Consider the following 21753-nt stretch of genomic DNA (forward strand, 5'->3'; position numbering starts at 1 on the left):
TATTCTAGGATGTATTTCATCAGGCCCTGCTGACTTAAAGACATCTATCTTGTCCATAGGTGCTGACATCTGCTGGCGCTGGTGGGTGCTCGACCTCCCCCCTGCTGCTCCCGCCCTGACTCCACCCCTGCCCCGCCCCCTCCCACCTCCATTCCAGCCCCTTCCCCAAAGTCCCCACCCCAACTCCGCCCCCTCCCTGACCCTACTGGACTCCTTCCCCAAATCCCCGCCCTAGCCCTGCCTCTTCCCTGTCTCCTCCCCGAGCATGCTGTGTTCCCACTCCTCCCCCCCTCCCTCCCACAGCTTGTTACACCGTGAAACAAGCTGTTTTGTGGTGGCAAGCGCTGGGAGGAGAAGCGGGGATGTGGTGCACTCAGGGGAGGAGGCAGAGGTGAGATGAGCTGGGGCGGGATGGGGAGCTTGGCTGCCGATGCAGGCAGAGCACCCACCAATTTTTCCCCCATGGGTGCTCCAGCTGCAGAGCACCCACGGAGTTGGCGTCTATGAACTTGTCTAAATGCTAACTTGTTCTTTCCCTATTTTAGCCTCAGATCCTATTTTAGCCTCATTTTCACTGGCATTCACTATGTTAGATATGTAATCATTACTAACCTTTTTGGGGAAAAATGAAACAAAAGTCAATTACCTGCTGTGATTTACAATCAACGCTCCTATTAATACACCCAGAATGATATCAGCCTTTTTTGCAGCTGCATCACATGGTTGACTTGTATTGCATTTGTGATCCACTATAATCCCCAGATCATTTTCAGCAGTACTACTACCTAGCCATTAATTCCCCATTTTCTAGTTGTACATTTGATTTTTCCTTCCTAAGTGAAGTACTTTGCACTTGTCTTTATTGAATTTCATCTTGTTGAGTTCAGACCAATTCTCCAATTTCTCAATGTTGTTTTGAATTCTAATCCTGTCCTCCAAAGCCCTCCCATCTTGGTGTCATCTGCAGATTTTATAAGCCTACTCTCCACTCCATTATCCAAGTCGTTAATGAAAATATTGAATAGTACTAGAGCCAGGATGGGCCCACACAGGATCTACCCTCCCTGTTTGACAGTGAATCATTGATAACTACTCTTTAAGTACTGTCTTTCAATCAGTTGTGTACCCACCTTATAGTAATTTCATCTAGACCACATTTCCATGGTTTGTGTATAAGAATGCCATGTGGGACCATCAAAAACAAGATATATAACATTTACCGCTTCCTCCCTATTCATTAGGCCAGTAACCCTGTAAAGGAAGGAAATTAGGTTGGTTTGGCATGATTTGTTCTTGACAAATCCATACTGGCTATTCTTCATAGCTCTATTCTACTCCAGATGCCTACAGATTTATTAATAATTTGTTCCAGTATCTTTCCAGGTATTGAAGTTAAGATGACTGGTCAATAATTGAAATGGTCCTCTTTCCTACCCTTTTGAAAGATAGGTATTATGTTTGCTCTTCGCCAGTCTTCTGAGGCCTCATCCACCTTCCAAAGTTCTCAAAGATAACTGCTGGTGGTTCTGAGATTGTTTTTAGCTAATTAAGGAAGTACTCTAGGATGAATTCCATCAGGCCCTGCCAACTTGAATACATCTAAGTTATCTAAATAGTCTTTAACCTGTTCTTTCCCTATTTTGGCTTGAATTCCTTCCCCCTGTTGTTGATATTCATTGTCTTGAGTATCTAGTCACTGTTAATGTTATTAGTGAAAGCTGAAACAAAATAGGCATTAAACACCTCAGCTTTCTTGATGTCATCAGTTATTAGCTCTCCTTCCCTGCTAAGTAGAGGACCTACACTTTCCTTTTTTTTCCTCTTCTCCTAACGTATTTATTCCTCTTAACTACCTTTTATGTCCCTTGTGAGGTGAAACTCATTTTGTGCCTTAGCCATTCTGATTTTGTTCCTACACACTTGTGCTTTTCTTTTGTAGTCTTCCTTGGCAATTTGTCCTTGTTTCCATTTTTTGTAGGATTCCCTTTCGACTTTCAGGTTATAAAAGAGCTTCTGATGGAGCCATATTGGCCACTTACTATTTGTCCTATCTTTCTTTCACATCAAGATAGTTTGCAGTTACGCCTTTAATATTGTCTCCTTGAGAAACAACCAGCTCTCTGAGTTTGTTAAAGTCTGACTTTTTGAAATCCATTTTCCTTATTCTGCTGCTCTCACTCCTTCTTTTCCTTACAAACATGAAATCTAACATTTTATGATCACTTTACCCAAATTGTCTTCCACCTTCAGATTTGCTACCAGTTCCTCCCTGTTGATCAGAATCAAATCTAAAATGGTTGTCCTCCTAGTTACTTCCTCTCCTGGATCTCCTTTCACAAACTGTTATAGAAGGTCAGAGTTGGCTATATTGGTTGCTATTTATCCTCAGAATATAATTCTCAACCAGAGCCAGTTTTACAACTTTTCCAAACATATGTGAGAAATGCCCACTAGTTTACAAGCATAATACAGACCTCTGTATACAGACATCCGATGAAGTGAGCTGTAGCTCACGAAAGCTTATGCTCAAATAAATTGGTTAGTCTCTAATGTGCCTCTAGTACTCCTTTTCTTTTTGCGAATACAGACTAACACGGCTGTTACTCTGAGACCTCTGAATGAGACCAGGTAGAGAACAGACATTATCATTTGGCAAGCGGCACCTACTAACAAATTCTTCCCAGCCTCCATAAAACACTGTCTGATTAACAGACACTTTTCTTGCTAATACTTCAACCAGGATGTTTAGATGTGAGGTTAACGGGTATACTTGGAGATACTTAGCGCTTTCATCCATAGTTCTCAAAGATATTTATAAGGTAAGTATCATTTTCCCCATTTTATAGAAGGGGAAACCTGAGGTACAGAGATTCAGATTAAACTGACCCAGATTTTCAGAAGTATCCACCAAATTTAGGTGCCTTAATTTTTGGTTGCCCAACTTGAGGCAGCTAGAGTCTCTTAGGGCCTGCTTTTAAAAAATGCTGAGCACCCACAACTTCAATTTACTGATGTGGCTTAAAGCTAGGCCACCCCGACAATGTATTTTACAATCTTTGTTCTTGCCATTTATTGTTGATACTGGTGATTTTTTTGGGACAGAAGGAGGACTTGATCTCATTGCACCTTGAAGAAATAAAAATAATTTTCAGCCAGAAAAATAAAGGTCAGTTTGGCTATATACCAGGTGCAGCAGGTTCAATCCTCTGATCTTCTAGTGGGTCTTTATCACATGCCAGATATCAGCAGCACTTAACTCAGCACTTACATTAGGTCAGGGAACAGGTCATGTTATTCTAGCTTCTTCCTTTAATATTTTCAAACAACCCAGCTATATATTGTTGATCATAAGACTGCTATGTTTTCAGTATTAAAATTCAGATGTCTGCCACTGTTGTTTGGTTCTCTCATTAATAAGTTTTGGCAAATGCATTGCCATCTGCGAAACTCAAACCATTAATTTGTAAAAATGCTGTAATGTCTTATATCTTTAGAGCACCGTAATAAACTGATACTGTATTCCAGTGAATCTAATCTTGCATTCCTACTCATTATGATCTGAATTAATTGTCTGCCTTGGAACATCATATGGTTCAGTAACTCCCAGAGCTTGTTTACTACAGATTTGATACATTTACTTTCAATACTACTATTATAGATAGTTTCCCATTTCCAGTTGCTATATACCAAGGCAAATCTTATTTCCAGCACCCAGCCCAGCTATCAGGCCTGGGTAAATGGGTCTCTACAGGGAGGGGAAGAGCTCTAGGAGGGGTCTGGGTCAGGAACATTGTTAATATTGGGCCCATGAAGTCAGACGTCATGATATGCAATGTGCTCTCACTGCTATCTGTTAAATATAGTTTAGTGAATTGCAGTGCTGAGTAAAGGTCCTGGATTAATAGCCTTGGAGACTGAGGTTTTATATTGACCAATAAAATAAATGTAGTAAAGGAAGTATGTGTGCAACCTGCTCCCCACTGCCTAACCAGTGTATTTCAACCACAACCTGGAGGGAATATCTGCAAGGGTGAGAGAAGGGTTCAGCCTCCATAATGAATTCAGTCCTTGGCTTCTGCTATCACTGCCAGTGGTTGTGATGCCTTTTTTCTATGAACTGGTGTCCATTAGGGAGTGACCACCAATTTACCAGGATTTCACATAAGGCCACCAGACAGAGAAATTCTGTTCGCTATCCACCAAGGCCCTGATTTTCTCTGTGCTGTGCTGGTACTGTGCTCAGAGGCAGTAGGGGATGCAACATGCTTTCCCCAACATTGGGGGGTGAGCGCTCGGGACAAAGCCTTCCCTTTCCAGAGCAGATTAGAGCAGCCCTGATAGCTTTCCTGGCTGCCAAATGTTGTATGAGCATAGGTGATGTGCCACAGGTCACACCCTGAACCAGGGATAAACTGGGATTTGTACCTGAGTGGGGGGAGACTCTGACTTCAGATACCTTGGTTCCCTTAGTGCCTTGCAGGGCCAGATTTAGGGGCAGGCAACCCAGGCAACTGCCTTTGGTGCCAGGCTTCGGGGGCATTGGGCTCGGGGTTTTTGTTTAATGACTTTGATGTATGATTTGCATGCAAATTTATTGTCTTATGTGAAAGGAATAAATCATGCATGCAAATCGTGCATCAAAGTCGTGAAATGGGCTATAAATGCAACAAAAGTAAGGTATCCAAAAGTTTAACAAATGGAGGGGGCGCCATGTGGTCTAGGGTCAGCCCTGGTGCCTTGTTCAAACCATTAGGCATTGCTGCCTGTCTATGCAAATTATTGTATGCAGTGGTGGTGTAGCTGTGTAGGTTTCAGGATATTAGATTAATTAATTAGATTAGATTAATATTTTGTATTGGATCAACTTCTGTTGGTTAGAGAGACAGGCTTTTCAGCTTACACAGAGCGCTTCTTCAGGGAGAAACTGGAAAGCCTGTCACCCTCTCCATCAGAACTTGGTCCAATACAAAATAATGCCTCACCCACATTTTGTGTGTGTGTGTGTGGAGAGAGAGAGAGAGAGAGGAAAATGCCAGGCTGCTGGAGTGTCCAGGGGCGTCATTGTTCAGCCGCCGTCTCAGAAAAGCTAGTTGTAGTTTCTCCAGAAGCCCATTCCACTTACAATAACATGGCCATGGGGTTTTTTTTACCTCGGGTTATTGTTCTTACTGGCACGCTGAGCATGTTGCCTGCAGCCCCTCATGTTCGTCATTACACCTTGCTCCTGTATTTCCCTTGGCTTTTAGCTGAACCCAGCGCATGGCAGCAATACATTTCCCCGCAATAAAAATCCACACTGGGGTCCTGTCCCTGATGGACTGGAGCAACCCAGCCAGCCTCTCTTGCTAGCCTCCTCCGGAAGACAAATGGATTGTCGGGCGACACCTAGTGGTGCAGAGCTACTCTCACACCGGGAAGTTACAGAGAGGGAGTGCCGCGGAGACAGAGACCGGGGCAGCAGAGAGCTGGTTTCCTTCTGACACTGGATGCTCCTCATCAGTTTTCACGCCACACAAGCCCTGTACTGTACTCGAGGAAAAGAGGGGAAAGGACGATGGCACCACCATTTCTGGGTGATACCTGCCTGGGATTTTAACCTTCTCCCTCCTGGCACATCAAAAAGCAGCCTTTGCCAAGGTTCCCAGAAACGACTTCATTGCTCCTTGCTAGCCGGACAGGTGCAGGCAAGTGCAGTTCAATGCGGGCTTGGGGATTTCTTCAGCACGATCACGAAGTGTATATGCTCTAAATGCCTACAGTACAGAGAACTCTTGCAACTTCTTATGTGATGCATTTGCACAAAGGGAGAATTCCTCATTTAAGATGGGTAATAAGCAAACGATATTTACTGATGAACAGCTAGATGCCTATCAGGTAAGATTCCTAAGTCTGCATTAAGGGGGTGATCTGAATATGCTGCTCTGGTTTTTGATGTATGATCCAATTTAGCTTGTAGGGACATGTTTATACTTTACTGTCTCTCTCCCTCACCTCTTATACCTGTTAATTAGATAATTAGTGTGTGTTTGCGCATGCAAATAAGTCCAGTCCCCTATCCTGGTGCAAAAAGAACTCTTCTCCTCCACCAGGAAGGGGAATCAAATCCCAGACACGGAAGGCCAGGAAACAGAGATTAAAGTTTGTGATTATAGTGATAAATGGGAGGTTTTAGAGTGATCCTTGCATTTAGCATGTTTTAAAGAAGAGATTGTATCAATCAGACACACTTGCACTTCATGTCCCTGATCCCTTCAGTGGCAAGGAAATTTATAGACAGGTCAGTTTCATGTCTTTTAACAACTATGTACTGCACTCACTGCTCTTCAAAGAGGTAGACAGGTGTTTCAGTTTCAATCCATTAGATATGGTTGCCCTAGGTTTGCTCACACTTCTGGGTGGAGATTGTCCTTCTCCCCCTGACAAAGAGAGATCTGCATTTTGGGAGCAGCACTGTCCAGAAGAGACAGGTTTTTTATATCTCTTTGAATACAGCATGTCACCTCGGTTGCATTTTTTCTCTGCCCACCAAAGTCTTTCCCCATCTCCATTCTCAACATCTCAGCACACTGCAGAGATGCCTGAAGCAGGGTGGGGAGCTGCCTGCACTAGCTGGCATCTTGCACAAATCCAAGAGAATAAAAGATGACAAAATGTAAAACAGGAGAAAGCAGAGAAAAGAGGGAGCTATATAACTATCCCGAGAGGTATAGGGGGCTGGCTGCTCTGTTCTCTTCCACAAAGCATTAAACGACAGTAGAGTGAATAGTGCAGTAAATAACATTGCAACATTCAGCTTCTCTCCTGACCCAGGACCTGATCTAAAGTCAATAGTCTTTTCACTAGCCTCAGTGGGCTTTGGATCAGGCTTTAAAATGGAATGCCTAATTTCAGAAACTAGATTTATTTAGAACAACCCCAGATGGGGACATTCTCAGATTTCTTAATATTTAACAAATACTGAAGTAGGCAAATGGCAATGCTCTTCTATACTTTGCCTGTTACTTCTCACCTTAAAACAGCTCTCTTATGATGAAAACAGGATAGTTTCATAATACAATATGAGAATAAATACATTCACACACTGATCCAATATGCTGACTGGATTCCTCCCTTTCATAATGTCACAGACATGTGCTTTGTCATGTTCATATAGTGATCACAAGCAGCATGCGGGAAAGGCTCATTTAACCTCACTTAGTTGCTGATCTCACCCCAACCTGCCATCGGTTATTGCAGTACATTCTGTAGCCTCCACAATCTTAACCAAGGCTATGTTCATAGCAATGCTCAACATGCTGTGGAGAGGGAAATCAGAGATCTGTAAAACACCCAAATGTCTATATTCCTACTACCAATAAAAGTGAACACAGAGCGGAGACCCAGCTGCAGTAAAACAAAACAAGACCCGAATGTAATTAACATTAACATCTTGGCACAAGCTGGCAAATGTTAGAGCCTAAATGCCATCCTTAATTCATTACACTTCATCTTGAATTTGCAGCCCATGCCTTTCATAACATCGGGAAATTTATCTCAGACCCTTGCAGTAGCTAGGCACAATGGGTTGAGTTAGCCTATGGAATTTCTCTTCTGCAGGAGGTCATAAAATTAATTAGAGTCACTGGATTTTTAAAAGGGCTGGATAATTTTATGACCAGTAATAACATTTGTTTTTATGCATGTTAAGATAAGGGCAATTGAATTTCATGCTTCAGGACATCAGCTAATCACCCCATGGGTCAGGAAGGAATATTACCCACATACACTGTGCAGATAGGTAGGCAAAGTGTTTTACTGCTTATTTGCCTTCTCTGGAGCATCAGTTATTGTACATTGATGGCAGCATAAGTGAAGGAGCAGGAGACCCTATCCTGCTTATCTCACACAAGCAGTCCCATTGAGGGTAGCAGGGCTACCTGCATGAGTAAGGCAAACAAGATTTAGCCGAAGGATGGAGTTTCAGCCTTTTTCTTTGAATATCCCAACGTGGGTAAGTTAATTGCAGTTTCCAGTTTACTCAAGCAAAAAAGCCAAAATCCCGCTGTGCTGGTTATTCCCATCTGTGGGTGAAGGACTTCTGTGATACCCACCTCAGAGCTTCCTTTCTGTTCTTCTCTGAGGGCAGATTCAGGGATCAATGTTTGGATCCTCTAGATCTGTATGGATTTTGGAAGCACCATTATAGCCCTGGGGCATCCGCACCGAGTGTCTTTCTTCCACACTGCATGTGTTCTCCCACTCTTCACCCTGGCTTCCTGCTGACCCTAGACCCCTGAATCACAGGAGCCATGTGGAGTGTTCCACAGAGATGAGGAAGAGGTGGCATAACTCCCTGCATACTCCAGAGTAATAACATTGAAGCTGAAGATTTACACCAGCATAAGTAGGACAAGATGTGACCAAGAGTATGTAGTAAGTTATGGTGCTTTTCTGTCATGTACTTAGCAGTGGCCCCCTGGCTGCAGTAACTTACATGTGATGCTGTGTAGGTTTGGGGAGGTGGAGAATAGGCTTGCGGTTTGATCAATCCTTATTTTGCACTTTTGGTAACTGGAAATAGGTAGCTTCTCCCTGCCCGCTTCTATCTGTCTAGGCATTTGTACCATACAGTGGCATCTGAATGACTCCTTGGCAACCGAGACATGGCCTTTTTATACATGGTACTTCAATAGATCTATACCATATAGGCTTAAGGAGTTGGTCTTTTAGCTCTTGCATTTAGACCCAGAAATTTTGGGTTCAATCATCCACAAGATGATCCTTGTGTCATTACACTATATAATGTGTTTTAAGGAGAGGTTTTTGTAAGTCTGGAGATGAATATTTGACTGAAACTGTTTGTAAGAGAGCTATGTAGTGAGACTTGATCATATTTAAACCCTCTCCATCTCTTATTTTAGTGAAAGATGGAGGCAAATTAACCATCAAAATTCTACAAAGCTACAAATCTCCTAATACCTTCTCCTATCATTTGGCAGCCTTTATTCCCTTAGTGTAGCGCACCAGTTGACAGCTCTTTAAATAAGCACATTGAAAAGCTTTGGAAATTCAAAGGAAATGGGCTTTTGCACAGATTGGTTTCCCAGCAGAACTTTATGTCAGTTAAAAACTATATACTAGTAGGAAAACGAATCCTACCAGGGCTCTCTGCTTTCTACTGCCATTTCCCTATGCTCAGGTTAGTGAAATCATTTTAACATACAAATGCAAAATAGAAGTAAGGTCTGGAGGAGAAAAGAGTAAACATTAATCAATAGAAAAGAAACATTTCTCTAACAAAGTGTATTTTAAGATTGAGCTTTTAAAAGCTTCCTAAGGAGCAGTGAACACTCAATTTCCATTCAAATTAAACTCCTGGTGGCTTTGAAAATCCCATTCTCTGTGTCTAACAGCCAGATTTGGTCACCCTTACTCACACTGAGTATTACGTACCTGACATAACTTTATGGGTGCCCCCATGATTTCATTCAGACCATTTGTGGGCAGTTGTCTACACATGCAAGCTCTTCCAGAATAAGGTAGGGTTTGAATTTAAAGCAGAGTAGCTATTCCAGAACACTTCCACTTTTCACAGCTAATTTGGAAAAGGGCACTCTTATTCTGGAATAAGAGTGTCCACACATGGAGTTATTCTAGAATAGCTATTCCAGACTAACTCCATGTGTAGATAAGCCCTAAAATAAGCATGTGAGGAGTTCCAGTGTCTTCACTGGAGTCAGACTATATATATATATATATATATAAATATGCTTATAGGGTTATGCTTATTCCTGGGTACTCTGTCTTGTTCTAGGAGGAGAGCATGTTCTAATGATGAGACTAGGGGATCGAAATTTAGAACTCCTGAGTTCTATTTATAGTTCCACAAGAAAAGTATGTTCCAGCATTTAGAGCAAGGGACTAAAGTTAGGACTCTGGGGTATTTTTTTTTTTTTTAATCTGTAGGTATCATAAAGGTAAGTATGCAGAAGTAGCCCAATTTTACTGAAATCATATCCAAGCCTATAGATCTGGCATATTCTTTTTGAGAAGCAGTATGGCTTAATGCAGTGGCTCTCAACCTTTCCAGACCACTGTACCCCGTTCAGGAGTATGATTTGTCTTGCATATCCCTAAGTTTCACTCACTTAAAAACTACTTGCTTACAAAATCAGACATAAAAATACAAAAGTGTCACAAAACACTATTACTGAAAAATGGCTTACTTTCTCATTTTTACTATATAATTATAAAATAAATCAATTAGAATATAAATGTTGTACTTACATTTCAGTGTATAGTCTATAGAGCAATATAAACAAGTCATCGGCTGTATGAAATTTTAGTTTGTACTGACTTCACTAGTGCTTTTTATGTAGCCTGTTGTAAAACTAGGCAAATATCTAGATGAGGTGATGTATCCCCTGGAAGACCTCTGCATACCCCTGGGGGTAAACGTACCCCTGGTTGAGAACCTCTGGCTTAATGAATGAGAGTTTGGTGTGCTATATTAGAGATCTTGTTTCTAATCCTGGCTCTGCCAGAGCTAATCTATAAAATTGTGGAAATGATACTTGGTTCCCTCATTGCATAGGGGAATGAGGCCTTGCCCAATAGTAAGGGTTGTATAGTGCAGAGGGTGGGATTGGAGCTCTTGGCTGCCTGGCTCTCAGTCTATGCACTTTTTCCTAGGCCAAAGGGCATTTTGGTGAGGATAGTAGGAGCAGGCACCCTTTTGCCAGTGTTCTGAGCATTTAGAATTCTGTGTTCACTTTGAAGGGCTGTGGGATGCTCATTATGGCCTGAGAACACGTACAGTACAGCCTGATAGGAGATCAAATTGTACCAGAAACTTGTGCATATGCATATGCACAAATGATGATTTTCTGTGGCTTAGATTTTGGCTAAATCTAGATAGACTTTCATAGGGGCAGCAAAAGGCACCTCTCTGACCTCAGGACTATTGCTCTACTGCAATTCAACTTCCTGCTGCAACCTTGTCTCAACCTTGTGCACCCAGGAAAGGGTGGCTGTAATTTATCCCTTAAAGCACAAGATGGCTATTAATCCTCCCATGAGAATGGAAGAGAGCCCCTCCCCCCTTTCTCTTAATCTTCTGCCCTCAAAAAACCTCTCTAAAAAATCATCCAAATTAGGGTTAAATTTAAGAATTGATCGCCTATGCTGAAAGGCCAGTACTTCACTCTTGCTAATTAAGGCAACACATAATACTACTTGGAACAAATTTTAGATTCTGAGTACATTTGAACAGACTCAGACTCTTGACATTTAGGCCTAGTGTTCAGTGTAAAGGTGATGGGGTATGAGGGAAGGAGAATCCTGAAGAGTTAATTGGGCTGTGGTTGGTTTTTGACCAAAAGAAGCTCATTATATTCCTACTGCCCCAGTCAGGTAAACAGAAAAAAGAAATTTAACGGTGAAGGTGCATTAGTAGATAAAGTGCACCTTTGCTTATATGACATCTAACTTCTAAGGACATCAATGACCCTTCAACAGACATCTAATTAGCTTTTATTTTTAAGGGCATTGGGACATCATGAATGGAACGTTAGATCTACATAAAAGGAGGAGACATTATCTCAGTGGCTAAAGCATGTAACATTGTGCATTTCCTACTTGGAGAGCAGGATCTTGGTTCCAGAAGCTTTCACACACAGAGAGCACCTCTAGTAGGTTGAAGGTAGTTCAGCCATCTGTATAACAGTGGGGATCAAAAAGGAAGGGAATATTTTGGCCGGGGTCATGGAGATAAACTCTTGAGGGCAAATCCTCAGTTTGCACAAATTGTTATAACTTGGTTTACTATGGACATTTACACCAGCTGAGGATCTGGCTCCTGCTTTTATGAAAAATGCCATGGGAGCGTCAATACCCATGCAGCATAGACAGGTGTGTGGTTGTTAAGGTCTGATCAGGAAGACCCACATGCAGTAATGTACATGGTAGTAAATGTTCTATCTCTTAGAAAGATGGGGTGATTCTACTGGGATTTGAACTTCTAGTTTGAGGGAGGATAGGTAGTGCCAATCTAATACATAGACCACTAAACCCATATCTCTCCCAGCCCCATCCACCCTCCACTATAAAGGAGGTAATATAAAGTGCTAGTTTACTACTTATTCTTTCTCATTATATAATCTTCTGTATGAATGAAATTGCCAGATGAAAATCAGATGATTCACCTCCATGTTTATCCTGGCCAAAAGTCTTTAATTAAATTGGAATTAAATTGCCAGAGTTCCAGCCACTACAAAATTTAATAAAATTATTTACTATATGCCAGGTGGGATCAGCCAATCTTCTCAAATGCAAAACACTTTTTAGACCTTGGACTTACATTTGAACATGCAGTCCTGAAATGAGTTTATAGACAGCATGTTACATAAAGTGCCTATATAAAGGGATGATGCCTTTGTTACTAGAGAGAAGCTTGAACCAAAATCCAGGATGCGAACATCCTTGAAATTTCTGTGATGGAACAAACCAAAACTGCAGCTATCAACATGCCTAAACTTTGGGGTAGTTTTCATCTTATCCACACTTTGCAACTTGGCAAAGCCAGAGTCCATAGTCAGGAGCCAGAGCCAGGGGTCAAAACCTGAGGTCAGAAAGTGGAGCAAGTAGAGTATTAGGCAAGGAAGGGCTCAAGGCAGGGACAGGACCATGGCAAGACTAGGTGCAAGGCAGGAGCAGCAGGAGCAAGGTAGCACAGGAGCAGGTACAGTGGTGGGCATAAGTGTTGAGAAGGTAGCAAGCTGCTGCTCTTGCTGGCTTAAGAGCCACCCTGCTGGCCTCAGAAGCCAATCAGGTTGCATGGCTAATCAGATTGGTGTTGCAGGCCAGCTGTACTGATGAGGCTGCCTGGAGACTAGTGTTGCTGCAGGCCTTAATTCCTGATGGTTACATTGATGGCATTTTCATCCTCTGGACAGACAACCTACGCTCCTTCATAGATTTCCAGCACAACTTCAACCACCACCACCCAGCCATTAAAATTTCTCTAGAACATTCTCACATTAGCATCAACTTCCTGGACTCCATGATCAGCTTCAGTAATGGAACCCTACAGACAACTATATACAAGAAACCCACGGATCACCACACCTACCTTCACAGATCCAGTAACCACCCCAAACACACCAAGAAATCTGTTCTCTACAGCCAGGCACTCAAGTACCACAGAATATGCTCCAACAAGAAGGTCTGGAATATACATCTTAGTTCACCTAAAAACACCTTCACCCAACAAGGACACTCCACCAGAGAAATAGGTCGTCACATCATAGAACAGGCCACGCAAATACCCTGAGAGAACCTGCTTCAATACAAAAATAAAAGTCCCTCCAATCGCACACCTTTTGTTGTCACCTGGAACCTATACGCTATATCATCAAACAATTACAACTCATACTTGATGGGGACCACATCCTAAAAGACATCTTTCCTGAACCCCCTCTTCTGGTCTTCAAATAATCCCCCCAACCTCTCCAGGCTCGCCTCTAGAAGCAAGCTCCCCACAGACCAGGACCCACAAACTGAAACTGGCACCAGACCCTGCCAGAAGAACAGATACAAAACCTGTAGCCATATCTCCACTGCTATGATGATGCAATACCCCCCACAACACACCTTTAAGATCCATGAGTCTACAGATGCATATCACAAAATGTGGTGTGTTGTAGGAAGAGGGCCTGAAACATAAGCCCTTGTATCAGAGGCCTAGTATGAGGCCTGAGGCCTGGGCTAAAATAGTGGTCAAAGCTTTGCTAATATAAAGCAAAGTCAGGCTGTGACTAGAGGCAGGGCTTGCTCACAGAACCTGGCGAGAACAGTGCTAATATTGCAGAAACACACATAGAATCATAGAATATCAGGATTGGAAGGGACCTCAGGAGGTCATCTAGTCCAACCCCCTGCTCAAAGCAGGACCAATCCCCAATTTTTGCCCCAAATGGCCCCCTCAAGGATTGAACTCACAACCCTGGGTTTAGCAGGCCAATGCTCTTTCCTAAGTAGTGCTAGGCACAAGAATACACATGCATACACATTCCAGAGGATGGTACCAGAACACTTCAATACCAACACATTTCCCAAAGATAACAGGAACAGGCTGACCCATCCTAAAGATAAGGTCAGGAGGACAGAGTGATGGATATAGATGTTTTTGATTGAACCAACAAATACAAGGTAATGGGTGGCACCTAGCCCCATCAGAGGGGCAATAAGTAACTTGTTTGTATTGGTGTATAAAGAGGTATCTCAGAGGGAGTGTCTTTGGCCAGCTGAGGGGGGAATGGAAAGTCCCACCATTCACTGAGCTGCGTCCATTGTCACGGGCATACATGTGCTAGTATAACTATAGGCATTGATCTGGGGAGCTAGGACTGTGCTTCGTTGACAATAAACCTGACCAAGTGCCTTCATACCTTAACAGATCTTGTGGTCATTGGGTGGTTCGCTAAAGGCCTGCTGTGCCAGCTACCAGCACAGAGCTGGGACGGCACACAGAGGGAGCACACGCAGCCAAACATCTAACAACATGTGTATTTCTTCCAAGTCACTAAATGCCCCAATAACAACTATATGGTTGAAACAAGACAATCACTCTTGAATGAACTTACACAGAAAAATGATAAAAGACAAAAATATCTTATCGCTTGTGGGTGAACACTTTTCATAAAGTGATCACTCTATGTCTGACCTCTCAGTCCTCATCCTCAAAGGAAACCTGCACACCTTCAAAGGACAAGCCTGAGAGCTTAAATTCACAACTTTGCTAGATACTAAAAATCATGGACTGAACAGAGTCACTGGATTTATGGCTTCTTACAATAATCTGTAAACCACTTAACCCCCCCACTGCCTTTTTCCCCCTTCCCTCTCTCCCATGACTGGTGAGATGTTAATGGGTCACTTCACCTTGAATGGTCCCTTGAAATATGATAACTACATATGCTAAACAATCTGTTCTACCTTGTATATAGCTGTGATGCTCTAAGTACATTTCCCAAACCTGAAGAGGAGCTCTCTGTAGCTCAAAAGCTTGTCTCTGTCTCCAACAGAAGTTGGTCCAATAAAAGATTTTACCTCACCCACCTTGCCTCTCTATACCACTGTAAGACCCCATTGGTATTATAAAAATAATCATGTTCAGAATTGGCTGAGGGACATTTGTCATGGCCCACCCTTTTTATAACCAGGGATGGTTTTTTTCCTGGGTCCACTGTGGAAAGCCATGTAAAGGATGGGTTCTCAATCTGGGGATCAGCACCACCACCTCTGGATAGCCAGTTGGGGAGTCCTGAAATATTTTTCTTTTTAACCTGGGGTCACAGTCTGGCAAAGGTTGAGATTCACTTATGGAAAGGACCCAGGGGAATGGAGAGCCTATCTTAGGAAAGGAGACTAAAACAGCTTGGCATGTTTAGCCTAGCAAATCGAAGGCTGAGAGGGGATATGATTACTGTCTATAAATACATTGTGTGTGTGTGGGGGGGGGAGTGTAAACACCAGGGAGTGAGAAGAGATATGTAAACTAAAGGACACTGGTGGTACAAGAACAAATGGATATAAACTGGCCATGAATAAATTCAGGGTGCAAATTAAAATAAGGTTTCTAACCATCAGAAGAGTGAGGTTCTGGAAGAGCTTCCCAACAGGAGTAGTGGGGGCAAACATCCTAACTAGTTTTAAGATTGAACTTGATAAATTAGTGAGCAGGATTATGTGACAGGGTTGCCTACAATAGTAGAGGACTCAACATGATGACCCTGGAAGTCCCTTCCAATCCTATGTCCTATGTCACTATCTTTTAGCCTAAGGCTCTAGCAGGATTAAAACACGGCTCCCTAACATGATTCAACCATGCTTTTTTCTGTCACCACACTCAAAAAGAAACTGTTATAAAATAGCTGGTCCACCACTGTGTTTCCAAATCTTCTTTAAATGTGTTTATTTCTGGAATGTAGAGCAGCTTAACTCATTCTTAAAAGGTAATTTTGTCTTTTTCATCCACTTGCACATAAATCCCACATTAGCTCGCTCATTAAATAACAGTTTCCATTGCTTTCCTGAGTCTATATAATTACAGGAAGATTGCTAGTGACAGCATCACATTTATTTGTCAAACTACACCAGCCGTTCGTTGGTAAATGAAGTGTCTTTAAACGATACCTTGACAGTAGGTGTTACATGTGCTGGAATTAATGAAGACTTAACCAGCTGGCTCTTATTTCACTTTGTGCAGTTCCAGACAATGTGACATCACTGTCAGCAGCTCACAAGGAGCCCTCCGATTGTGCCCCTGTAACAGTATTCTGTTACACAATACGCGAAAGGAGGAGCGGCCTCTCCTACCACTTCATATAGAGAGGAGCAAGACAACTTAATAATTGATGGGAGCAGGCATGATCGCCTATCTGGAAACCTGAGACAACCTAGAGGATGCTGCTTCAACCAGCTATGATGGATCTGTTTTGCCCTTCCTGGAAGGAACAGGCAGTTGGCCAAAATGATTCTCAGTGCAGGAATTAAATGATTTTTCTTCAGAGATCTAAAGAGCAAGAGTATTTGGTTCCCTCACCTGCTCTAATCAGGACATCTAACGGGTCAAACATTATTACCTTGTCACTAACTGACTGTGGAAAATGCAATATATTTTTACATTATTTACATTAAAAGGAAAATAATTAAGGGCCAAATCCTCGTGCCAGCCTGATTAAGCTGGGCAAGTGTGGGCACAGGAGTATGGTAGGGTGGAGCAGGAGGTATCCTCCTGCCAGGCCATGGAGCTGTACTGCTGAGGCTCAGCTCCCTTCACGTGCCTTGGCTACAGACTGGAAGACCAGAGGATGCCCATTCCCTGTGTTTGCTCCCCAAACATTGCCCCTAACCTCTTGTCCAGGAGAACCGTACCAATTCTGCTACCAGGGAACCCTTCCCAGCTGTGGAGGCTGGGGCGGGATTTTCTCCAAGTGAATAACATTATAGACCAATCAGCCTAATTTTGATACCTGGAAAGATACTGGAACACATTAATAAACAATAAATTTGTAAGCACCTAGAGTCGAACAGTGAACAGCCAACATGGATTTATCAAGAACAAATCATGCCAAACCAACCTAATATCCTCCTTTGACAGGGTTGCTGGCCTTGTGGATGAAGGGAAGCTGTGATATATTTTGTAAATGTGATATATTTTGATTTTAGTAAGGCTTTTGACAGTCCCACATAACATTCTCATAAGCAAACTAGGGAAACGTGGTCTCAATGAATTTGCTATGAGTCTATGCTGGAGGAAGGTGCTGGATTAACAGAGCTGGTGAAGAGGAATTTTCTCTTTATCCACAGAACTGCATACTGCAGTATGGACAGTGGCAGGTTATGCTTCCCCACAGTGCCTGACAATGTAGCTCATCCTTCACCTCATGTTGGATCCTGCAAGGTGCTGAGCAGTCTGGCCTCAATCCAGTAAAACACTTAGACACGTGCTTAGCAAGTGTATTGATAGATCCAGGCCAGAGTGCTCAGAACCTCACAGGACTGAATCCTTGGGGAGCTTGCTGATCTAGGTGTGAATTTTCCATAGTCTGTTCAGTTGTTAGCCATTACTGAGACCTCCACCAAGGGCATCAGCTAGAAGCAATAATGATGATGAGCTTTTTGCGGTATGGTCGGAAGTGCCAATTCTCAGAAAAAACAACAACCCCATTCATGTGAATGTTTGTAAACAGTGACTAAAAAAAGAAACAGACATGGTTGAACCAGACAGCACTCAGAATCGCCATGAGGTCTGGGTGCTGTGCTTGGTCGTAGTCAGCCAGCTCTGTTTTGAACTTTAGTAAATTATTTCCAGCTATGCAATGGCTTGTTTCTCCAAATACCATTGGGAAACTGGATTAATTTGTAAGCTCTTTTTGTTCTGTGTTTGTACAGTGCCTACGACAATGGAGTCCTGATCCATCACTGGGGCTTTTAAGTACTACCTCAATATAAATAAGTATTAATAATAATAGTTTGCTATTTAGATTGCTGTATATATTTTGCAGTAAAATTTTAAAAGTTAAAAGACAGATTCCCCCAAGTCCATTTACTGCATGTTTTTGGCACAGAGCTCTTCTTATTGGCCTTAGTCCCCTTTCTAGTCTGGTCATCTCACAATTCTGGGGCTAGCCTGAGCAATGCCACACGTAACACGTATAGCAGACATGATATGTTTTCTGATGTTTCAGTCCATCAATAAATAAAACCCTTCTGACAGTCATATCCTCAGTTATAGGTCAGTTCACATTTCAGTTATTTTACAGCCTACATTTCCTGACACCTCATTAAAAAGAAAAGGAGGACTTGTGGCACCTTAGAGACTAACAAATTTATTTGAGCTTAAGCTTTCGCGAGCTACAGCTCCCTTCATCGGATGCATTCAGTGGAAAATACAGTGGGGAGAGTTATATACACAGAGAACATGAAACCATGAGTGTTATCATACACACTGTAAAGAGAGTGATCACTTAAGATGAGCTAATACCAGCAGGAGAGCGGGGGGGAGGGGAGAAAAACCTTTTGTAGTGATAATCAAGGTGGGCCATTTCCAGGAGTTGACAAGAATGTCTGAGGAACACTTGCGGGGGGGTGGAGGGGGAAATAAACATGGGGAAATAGTTTTACTTTGTGTAATGACCCATCCACTCCCAGTCGCTATTCAAGCCTAAGTTAATTGTATCCAGTTTGCAAATTAATTCCAACTCAGCAGTCTCTCGCTGGATTCTGATTTTTGAAGTTTTTTTGTTGTAATATTGCGACTTTTAGGTCTGTAATCGAGTGACCAGAGAGATGAAGTGTTCTCTGACTGGGTTTTGAATGTTATAATTCTTGACATCTGATTTGTGTCCATTTATTCTTTTACGTAGAGACTGTCCAGTTTGACCAACGTACATGGCAGAGGGGCATTGCTGGCACATGAGGGCATATATCACATTGGTAGATGTGCAGTTGAACGAGCCTCTGATAGTGTGGCCGATGTGATTAGGCCCTATGATGGTGTCCCCTGAATAGATATGTGGACACAGTTGGCAACGGGTTTTGTTGCAAGGATAGGTTCCTGGGTTAGTGGTTCTGTTGTGTGGTTGCTGGTGAGTATTTGCTTCAGGTTGGGGGGCTGTCTGTAAGCAAGGACTGGCCTGCCCCCCAAGATCTGTGAGAGTGATGGGTCGTCCTTCAGGATAGGTTGTAGATCCTTGATGATGCATTGGAGAGGTTTTAGTTTGGGGCTGAAGGTGATGGCTAGTGGTGTTCTGTTATTTTCTTTGTTGGGCCTGTCCTGCAGTAGGTGACTTCTGTGTACTCTTTTGGCTCTGTCAGTCTGTTTCTTCACTTCAGCAGGTGGGTATTGTAGTTGTAAGAATGCCTGATAGAGATCTTGTAGGTGTTTGTCTCTGTCTGAGGGGTTGGAGCAAATGCAGTTGTATCGTAGAGCTTGGCTGTAGACAATGGATCGTGTGGTGTGATCCGGGTGAAAGCTGGAGGAATGTAGGTAGGAATAGCGGTCAGTAGGTTTCTGGTATAGGGTGGAGTTTATGTGACCATCACTTATTAGCACCGTAGTGTCCAGGAAGTGGATCTCTTGTGTGGACTGGTCCAGGCTGAGGTTGATGGTGGGATGGAAATTGTTGCAATCATGGTGGAATTCCTCAAGGGCTTCTTTTCCATGGGTCCAGATGATGAAGATGTCATCAATATAGTGCAAGTAGAGTAGGGGCATTAGGAGATGAGAGCTGAGGAAGCATTGTTCTAAGTGAGCCATAAAAATGTTGGCATACTGTGGGGCCATGCGGGTACCCATAGAAGTGTTGCTGACTTGAAGGTATATATTGTCCCCAAATGTGAAATAGTTGTGGGTGAGGACAAAGTCACAAAGTTCAGCCACCAGGTTTGCCGTGACATTGTCGGGGATACTGTTCCTGATGGCTTGTAGTCCATCTTTGTGTGGAATGTTGGTGTAGAGGGCTTCTACATCCATAGTGGCCAGGATGGTGTTTTCAGGAAGATCACTGATGGATTGTAGTTTCCTCAGGAAGTCAGTGGTGTTTCGAAGATAGCTGGGAGTGCTGGTAGCGTAGGGCCTGAGGAGGGAGTCTACATAGCCAGACAATCCTGCTGTCAGAGTGCCAGTGCCTGAGATGATAGGGTGTCCAGGATTTCCACGTTTATGGATCTTGGGTAGCAGATAGAATACCCCAGGTCGGAGTTCCAGGGGTGTGTCTGTGCGGAATTGTTCTTGTGCTTTTTCAGGGAGTTTCTTGAGCAAATGGTGTAGTTTCTTTTGGTAACCCTCATTGGGATCAGAGGGTAATGGCTTGTAGAAAGTGGTGTTGGAGAGCTGCCTAGCAGCCTCTTGTTCATATTCTGACCTATTCATGATGACGACAGCACCTCCTTTGTCAGCCTTTTTGATTATGATGTCAGAGTTGTTTCTGAGGCTGTGGATGGCATTGTGTTCTGCACGGCTGAGGTTATGGGGCAAGTGATGCTGCTTTTCCACAATTTCAGCCCGTGCACGTCGGCGGAAGCACTCTATGTAGAAGTCCAGTCTGTTGTTTCGACCTTCAGGAGGAGTCCACCCAGAATCCTTCTTTTTGTAGTATTGGTAGGAAGGTCTCTGTGGGTTAGTATGTTGTTCAGAGGTGTGTTGGAAATATTCCTTGAGTCGGAGACGTCGAAAATAGGATTCTAGGTCACAACAGAACTGTATCATGTTCGTGGGGGTGGAGGGGCAGAAGGAGAGGCCCCGAGATAGGACAGATTCTTCTGCTGGGCTAAGAGTATAGTTGGATAGATTAACAATATTGCTGGGTGGGTTAAGGGAACCATTGCTGTGGCCCCTTGTGGCATGTAGTAGTTTAGATAGTTTAGTGTCCTTTTTCTTTTGTAGAGAAGCAAAGTGTGTGTTGTAAATGGCTTGTCTAGTTTTTGTAAAGTCCAGCCACGAGGAAGTTTGTGTGGAAGGTTGGTTTTTTATGAGAGTATCCAGTTTTGAGAGCTCATTCTTAATCTTTCCGTTTGCTGCAGAGGATGTTGATCAGGTGGTTCCGCAGTTTCTTTGAGAGCGTGTGGCACAAGCTGTCAGCATAGTCTGTGTGGTATGTAGATTGTAATGGATTTTTTACCTTCAGTCCTTTTGGTATGATGTCCATCTGTTTGCATTTGGAAAGGAAGATGATGTCTGTCTGTATCTGTACGAGTTTTTTCATGAAGTTGATAGATTTCCACTCCATACGGCTAAATGCAGTGTTGACAGGTTTCAGAGTAGCAGCCGTGTTAGTCTGTATTCGCAAAAAGAAAAGGAGGACTTGTGGCACCTTAGAGACTAACCAATTTATTTGAGCATAAGCTTTCATGAGCTACAGCTCACTTCATCGGATGCATTCAGTAGAAAATACAGTGGGGAGATTTATATACACAGAGAACATGAAATGATGAGTGTTATCATACACACTGTAAGGAGAGTGATCACTTAAGATGAGCTAATACCAGCAGGAGAGCGGGGGGAGGAGGGGGGGGAAGAAAACCTTTTGTAGTGATTCTATGCATAAACTTATCTTCTTTCCATGAATGTAGAAGCCATTTTCTTGCAATTGATAGCTGTATCTCTCTAGTACAATAATGTGTTTTCTTTTTTAACAGGATTGTACCTTCTTCACTCGGAAAGAAATCCTTCGGTAAGCAGATCATACTCCATTCTTCCTTCATAATTTG

The 21753-nt window shown here is 42.8% G+C and overlaps 1 protein-coding gene across 1 annotated transcript in view; it reads left to right on the plus strand.

Moving 5' to 3' along the window:
• Nucleotides 1-5433: 5433 nt before the first annotated feature.
• CIB2 (calcium and integrin binding family member 2) overlaps nucleotides 5434-21753 on the plus strand; it is a 100282-nt gene continuing 83962 nt past the window's right edge. The window contains exons 1-2 of the mRNA XM_074966099.1: nucleotides 5434-5874; nucleotides 21682-21716. Of these exons, the coding sequence (XP_074822200.1) occupies nucleotides 5824-5874; nucleotides 21682-21716 (86 nt within the window). The 5' untranslated portion in view covers nucleotides 5434-5823. The remainder of the gene's footprint in view (nucleotides 5875-21681; nucleotides 21717-21753) is intronic.

Source organism: Natator depressus, chromosome 10 (assembly GCF_965152275.1).
Source record: "Natator depressus isolate rNatDep1 chromosome 10, rNatDep2.hap1, whole genome shotgun sequence".
In the NCBI taxonomy this organism is placed as follows: Eukaryota; Metazoa; Chordata; order Testudines; family Cheloniidae; genus Natator; species Natator depressus.